Raw genomic sequence first — 7,500 nt, 5'->3', positions numbered from 1 at the left:
CATTTTATTGTCCCTTCTTTCCTTTTTTTACTGACTCTCTCTTTCCTATATGCAGACATTCTTATTATATCAACCCCAGTGAAAGAAACTAGAAGCTGTGCGCGGCCTTTCTCAGTCGTGCCACGTTTGTGAACTTTTGTCTCTCCAAAATGTCGTGCTAGAGTGCTTTCAATTCTTTTCACGTCAATCAATCGCCAAGAAGTTGGAAAAAAAGACGTTGGTTATTTGTTTCTGGTCTATGCTATCTCAATTTGCGATTCTGCAAAAGTTGTTACAAAAGCAATCTTTACTTCGGTGAGGAAAAACTTACTTTACTTCTTTAACAGATTGTGATTCAATAGTGTATTTTGCAATGTACAACGCTGAAAAACCTTTCACTACTGCTTTCGTTTTATCTCATTTTGCTGACTATCATCCCTGGCGGTAAGTTTTTCGTGGATCCTGGTTCCGGGTTCGAATTCCAATAACAGTAGCGGCATTGCCTTGGAAATCAACCTAGGTATTGTCCACGTTAAAAGATAAAATTTTACTAACGAACTCAGCTTAATATCACGTCAGGCAAACCATTACTTCTACCTTTTGTATTTATTGCTTTGATCTCTTGATTGTCTGCACTACATTAAGTAGAAAATTCTAGATTTAACACCTCGTCTTGTCTTAAAATAGTTCGTTTAGCCCCGCAAACCCTTGCTCCATGAACTCCTATATTTTATGGACCTAGTGTAGTCACGGTGTTAATCTTGGTCGTTCTCAAATTAATTATTGGGCGAATAGCCCGCTACTTGTTTGATACTGCAGAATTTTCATAGTATTAGCTTTCAATAAGGAGGCTGAAACCAGTTTCAACGCTTCCAAATGACGCTCTTATTAGAAGGATCGGCACCACAACGTTGTATCATGTATTGGCAATATTGTGGTACCAAATGAAACACGAATTATTGCTGAACAAGGTACTGTCATTATTGTGACGTAATATGCAAAGTTTTAAAAAATTATGTCTAACGGTCGTAAAACACTGTACTGAAGAAATATTTTATGGTGCCGGAATAATTACAGAATTGGAATGCTCGCAGCGTTGTTAATTTCTTAAAATTTATTCTTTTTCCAGATATCTTACGGAAATTGTCTGAGCTTCCAAAAGCGTTTTCACATTTTGTCCGTCGACAAAAAGACGAGCTTTCAAACATTCTGACCTGTCTGCGTCCAGACAACGAGTGTCAATGCGTCTTACTACATGGAGCTCCAGGAATTGGGAAGACAACCTTGGCCATCAAGGCGGCCAATGAAATACTTGAAGCTAACGATAGCGCACTGGTTGTATACATAAATTGCAAATACATTTATTCTTTCGCAGACTTTTCAGAAAAAGTCATTCGTCAAATTTACCCATCACGTTTTCCTGCAAATAACCCAGAAGCTGAAGTCAAGAATCGTTTGATTACACTGAACAAAACTTTCTTTGTTCTTTTGTTGCTGGACAACTTTGAGTTTTTACTAGGTAATGCGAATGACAACGAACAGGAAAATCAACGATCGGCTGCATCTTTATGTCCCGCCGACAGTAAGGACCGAAGGTTGATCAAGGACTTTATCGGTGAAATTGCGGGGTGGGTAAGAAACGTTAAATTACTTGTTACTTCATCGAACATTGTTTGTTTTCGTCAAATTGGAATAAAGACGATGACACTGGATCCGTTTTCACCAGAAGAAACCTTCGAGCTGTTAAAGAATGTACACGGCGATCGAGTAACGGTCGAAACATCCAAGGAACTATGCGAAGCTTGTAATGGTATTCCGCTCGTTCTTTACACTTTGATGTCGTCAGCAATTAATCTGCCCGCCTTAGTGGCGTATATGAACAGCTCTTCTCCACACGATCCCGCCATTAACAAATCCCTGGACTATTGCTTCAGTAGACTAAGAACGCAGGAACAGCATACCCTTTTAAGTTTGGCTCTTGTTAGAGGTTGGTTCACGCTACCTAAAGTTGCCAAAGCCTTTTGTTCCGCTACGTCAAGTGAGCGTGATATCAAACGCCATGTTGTAGAACTGGGAAACTGCTCTCTCTTACAGCAAAATATGTTTGGGGAAACATGCCGGTATACATTCCCCTCGAACATTCGAGATTACTGCATACACAAGGCGGCATCAGAAGAGGGGTTTCGTGTGGTCTTCCGTGGCGCTCGTAATCTGCTCATCGACTACCTCATTTCTTTCTTGAAAGACACTTTAAAGAAGTTCTTAAGCAAAGATGCGGTGGAGTCAGCTATCGAGGACTTTGCATGGGAAAAAGAAAATGTGATTCAGCTTGTAGAGTGGATTGATTCGGGTGAAGTGGATGCAGAACGTGTTACGAAATGCATTGATGCCTTTAACGTGGCGGGAGAGCTGCTTTCAAAGATGATGCCGAAGTCCATGTTTGAGAAATTCTACAAATCCTTGAGGCGGAAATGTAAAAAAATTGGAGACAAACGAAGACGCGGTGAATGTCTGACTTCCCTTGGAATCAAAGAAATTTTCAACTGTACGTGCAGAACTGGTCTGTGTAATAAAGCTACTGCACGAGCTCAACACTATTTGGAGAAAGCCACCAAAATCCAGAGTAAACTTGGCATCAACCATGGTAACAGCAGAGCCCAATGTCTCGCTAAGCTTGGCCGCTGTTTAGCAAAAAGTAATGACACCAGTGAACGAGGAAGAGGTATGATTGAGGACGCAATTCGCATCAGGCAAAACGCAGTGAGGACACCGGATGAAGAAGAAGGCGGCGAAAATGTCTGCCACGTCATGCTGGGTGCAACATTAAATGACAAGGCGGGTAAGTTGAAAGAAGAAAAACCTATCGCCACTCACATGCACGCGTTTTCCCGTTCTTTTGAATGTGGTACATGTAGTTGCTGGTTCACGACGCCGTTTACGCTTAGGTTGATTGGTTAGCATAATTACTTTCGTTGATGGGTTCAATTAAGCACTTCGTTGAAAACTGCTTCAAAGGCGCTGTTACACACAACTTGCAACAGCCAAAAATGTTGCAGGCTAAGTTGAAGAAATTGTTGCAAAAAATGGAACCGAGTTATACTTTCTGTAACGATTTTAACGAAATGTTTGTTCCGTTGCGCAGTGTGACATCTCTGTCTGCTTTTTGGCCCGCAATGTTGCCCTTAGCAACCACTTACGCATGCGGTATTTAATGGGGCTCTAGGGCCGAAAGCGCCATTTCGTTTAGGCTATTGCGGTGAACACAGCAAAACAAGTTGCTCGAATAATCTGCAAATGAACAGCGCGGCCTTAAAAAAAGCATAGTTGAAATTGCAAATGGTCACGAGACAAATTTTATTTGCTTTTTAGTGGCTCTTTCGCTTGAAAACCACCACCGACAGGCCGCAACAATCCGAGAAGAGGAAGTTTTGCCGATCTACAAAAAAAGATTAGGTGATCATCCTTTCACTGCTACCATCCTTAACCACCTGTCCAATGATCATCGCGATCTGAGGGAAATCGAAGCCGCTGAACGGTACGTGAGGGAAGCTTTGGAGATTCGACTGAATTTGTTGGACGTGCATATAGACACCTGCAAATCGCTGTTTGATCTTGCAATGGTGTTAAAGGAAAAGAGGGAATTCCAGGAGGCAAAGACCTATTTAGAGATATGCAAAGCGATGCAAGAGAACGTAGCGGATGACAACCCTATATTTGTTCAACAGTAAGTTCATCTCATCGGTTATGTGTTGTATTGACTTGCAGGGTTTATTCCATTCAGATCATAAATAAAGCAAAAAGGCTTTGAAAATAATAGGAAGCGTTGACCTTAATGTCCCGAGACACTTCTGCTCCAGTTCTGGTCCCTATCGGAAACTGCAAGACTTTAATTACCTTGATGATTGACGATAATTTAACACCAAATGAGAATTACGTTATGTCTAATAATGTACTTTGCACCGATCAGATTTTTTTAACGAGCTGTTGAGTTGAATTGAGTGTTGTAGATCGTCATACAGAAGAACAAGAGTGAATTATATAAAAATGTTGATCTATCACTTTGCGGTCTTGTCCCAGCACAGTCACAAATTGATTGTTTTTTAGATACACTTTGCGCGCGAAAGAAACAATGGGCCGCCAATTTTAACCAATCAGGAGAAGCCATGTAACGCGTGACTGCGTCTGCATGTTTTTTTCATGGACATGACAACTGTTTCTCGCGCGGGAACGGGTATTCTAAAAATAGACTCATTTGTGACTGTGCTGGGGACCCCACTCATGCCATAAGGCAACATTCTTATGTAATTCACTCTGGAGAAGAATTAAGTTGTGAGTATACAGGAAACGTGTCTCGTTGTGCGTTTTCGACAGTCCCGGACAGAAAAAAAGGAAAGGAACTTTAAGTGCCTACTCACTCTAGCGCTGGGGCACTAATTATAATTGGGGACACTGTAAAGTGAAATTAACAATCAACGCAAATCAAGTCAAATGTTGGTTTCTGAGGAGAGGGGAAACCGGAGTACCCGGAGAAAACCTCTTGGTGCAGAGTAGAGAACCAACAATCTCAACCTACATACGAGTCTGGGAATCGAACCGGGGCCACGTTGATGGGAGGCGAGTGCTCTCGTCATCTCTGCACCCCGAATTGTGCCCATTTCTCCTTAACGATGAACTTGGTCAGGGTTCAGCAGCAGTCCTTAGGGAACTCAAACAATGAGAAAAGCGATGGTGATAACAACTCTTAAGATAAAAATTTGTGTCAAAGTTTAATTTTGCAAGAACTACGTGATGAAAAAGATCGACGGACCAGTTGCATAGAGATTTTGCACACGGGACTTTGAGCTAACGAAAGATTTTTAACGAGGCGTTGAATTTATGACCGTGGCACATTTCTGAGCGTTATGAAACGCCTATAGTTACTTGGAACTAAGACCGACCAGGCGCGGGTTGCTCGAAGCATGATTAGCACTAACCAGCGTTCTTTAAATACCATGGAAGGTTTTGAAACCTTTTAACCAACGGTTACCGCTAACTTAACCAGGCCTGGAGCAACCGGCCCCAGGTCGATAGGGAGGAATCGTATTATCCAAACTTGCAGTTCTCCTTCGTATTATCCTTAAATTGGTGTCGTTTGCTTTTAATCTTTTCCTGCAGGACACAACCAGAGCTAGAAGCCGTTTGCTTGGAACTTGGTGAATTGCAACAAGAAGCCGCACCATGATTTATCCAGTTACACGGTGAATTGGTTTCGGTGTTACGTGGTTGAAGAAACTAAACAACTAACATAAAGTATTGCAAAGATGGCCATTGTATAAGTAAAAGGTTCATTGATTTTAGTTACGACAGTTTACTATGAGATTGTTACTAGCCGTAAGGGAGCCTTGATTTGTGCCTTAAGTTTCACACCTGTTAATCGGAAAATTACCAGAAACATCCCTGATATCAATAGATGTGTTTTCCGATGTTCACTCGGGGATGCTGGGAAAAAACCGAGTGCTCCCCGACCGTCGTCGTCGAAGCGATGGCCTCGAAAGCAAAGAGGGCGCACACATATTTTATTTCGTATATCGTTATTACTCATTCAATATATTTCCCTTGTTTTAATCGGCTAAGCATCAGCCAACTGACAAAAGGCTAACTTCCACATTGGATATTAATCGTTCAATAATGTAGAATATTTAACGGACAGGTACAAAAGTCAGACCGGATCAACTCATATCGCTGACCTCGGATCGAGCGAAAAACGGTTTTGTAAGCCAAAACTATTCGACGCGGCTTACCTCGATTTCACCAAGGTTAGCTTAAAGATTAGGGTTAGGGTGATTTTTTGAGGCCTTATCATAATTTTTTACGTCGATCCAAGGTGAGCGATGCTAGTTCGTCCCGTCCTACTTTTTTTATACTTGCCTGTATTTGAACAATAACGAATGACGTCACGTCATGAATTTTTCAATTTGAAACAGTTAAAAGGGGTACTGTCATGCTAAATTTGCTGTTTTTACGTCAAAATGGGTAAAAATCTAAATTAGTACTTAATTCACACGTACAGCATTCCTGACAACCCACTGACAAGAAATGAAATATATTTATGGCACAAAGAGCTATTCGTATTTAACTTTTGGTGCCTTCTGAAGACAAAGTCTCCAAACTCGAAAAAAATGGGTAGTTTTTTCAAGTTTCAATCCATTTCCATCCTGTCCATCCTTGGCTGCAAAGAACAAAGAATAGCTTCGGTGCACTTCAATGGTCGTTGGCAACAAAACTATGGCATTAATTTTCGGTTTTAATTGGTGCAAGGACGTCTTTAAGTGTTTTGAAGTTTGACTAAACTAGCGTGACACTGCCCCCTTAAAAATGCAATCGAAGACTTCGTATTTACTTTGGAGCTCTGAAAATATTGCAAATGAGGAAAGTAAATTTCATCATTTGTTACTGTTACATATCGTATTTGGTGTGATTTTAAGAATTATGCACGTCTCAGAGAGTTATCCGCCTTGGCCTTTAGCCTCGTTCGAAAGCTCTCTCTTTGATCTGTATAATTCTTCATAGGTTTCTCAGCCAATTCATTTATACAATAATTAGTGAATATTCCGAGGATAAGTTAGTTATAATCCTTTGGTGATGGGATATAATAAGTGTGCCAATTATCTTAAACCTGAGAGTGTATTTTTGAAAAAAAAAGGATGTATTATCACCTTAAATCATTTCTTGTGGGAAAAAGAATATACTTAGTGATTCACGATATGGTTTTCGAGAAAAGCGTTGCACTGAACATGCTATTCTAGATATAAATAATCAAACTGATTAATGTGAGTCAAAGACCCACATTTCACCCTTGCTCTCCAGTATCTCAGTGATTAGAGCATCCGACTAAATGACGGAAGGTCGTAAATTCGCATCTCATTTGGGGCTCGGGTTTTTCCGAGTTCCCAGTGGGTTCAGTTGTAAAACCTTTCGTTGTGTAAATTGAAAATAGCATGGGCAATAGGATGTATTCATGTGGCATATTTATTGATTTAAAGAAAGCCTTTGACATTGTAGATCATTTAATATTATTGCAAAAATTGGATCACTATGGAGTACGCGGGGTAACAAATGAATGGTTTGCTTCTTATCTGCTGGGTAGGCAACCAACAACGTAAATCGGTGTTAAAAGCATATCAAAAAAGGAAGTAATATTATCAGATGTTCCACAGGGATCGGTGCTGGGATCGTTGCTTTTCCACGTCTACATAATTTGGTATATCTAACAGTTCTGGTCAGCTTAAATTTTATTTGTTGGCAGAGGATACTAACCCTTTGTATGCTGATAAAAACCTTAGAGCGCTGGAGAATTAAAGTTAATGAAGAACTAAGTAAGATCTATGACTGGTTGATTGCTAACAAGTTATCATTAAATATACAAATATCAAACTTTGTTATTTTTCGACCAAGACAAAAGATACCGAACCATCAAGTAAACTTAAAGGTGTTTGACCATCATACTAATAGCTATATCTCTTTATAACGGGGCATTTTTGT

The 7,500-nt window shown here is 40.4% G+C and overlaps 1 protein-coding gene across 5 annotated transcripts in view; it reads left to right on the top strand.

Moving 5' to 3' along the window:
• Positions 1 to 7,500, top strand: part of LOC138038450 (uncharacterized) — a 110,109-nt gene that overhangs the window by 29,270 nt on the left and 73,339 nt on the right. For 2 of the 5 annotated variants that reach the window (XM_068884315.1, XM_068884314.1), the window contains exons 3-5: positions 1,109 to 2,818; positions 3,349 to 3,703; positions 5,134 to 7,340. The exons of 1 other annotated variant lie outside the window; for it this stretch is intronic. In XM_068884315.1, the coding sequence (XP_068740416.1) occupies positions 1,109 to 2,818; positions 3,349 to 3,703; positions 5,134 to 5,200 (2,132 nt within the window). In that variant the 3' untranslated portion in view covers positions 5,201 to 7,340. Of the gene's footprint in view, positions 1 to 1,108; positions 2,819 to 3,348; positions 3,704 to 5,133; positions 7,341 to 7,500 lie in introns of those variants that run through there. 2 more of the 5 variants (XM_068884317.1, XM_068884316.1) reach the window with 1 other exon arrangement.

Source organism: Montipora capricornis, chromosome 2 (assembly GCF_036669925.1).
Source record: "Montipora capricornis isolate CH-2021 chromosome 2, ASM3666992v2, whole genome shotgun sequence".
Taxonomy (NCBI): domain Eukaryota; kingdom Metazoa; phylum Cnidaria; class Anthozoa; order Scleractinia; family Acroporidae; genus Montipora; species Montipora capricornis.
The sequence above is the reverse complement of the archived record's forward strand: the minus strand, read 5'-3'. Positions and strand labels throughout refer to the sequence as shown.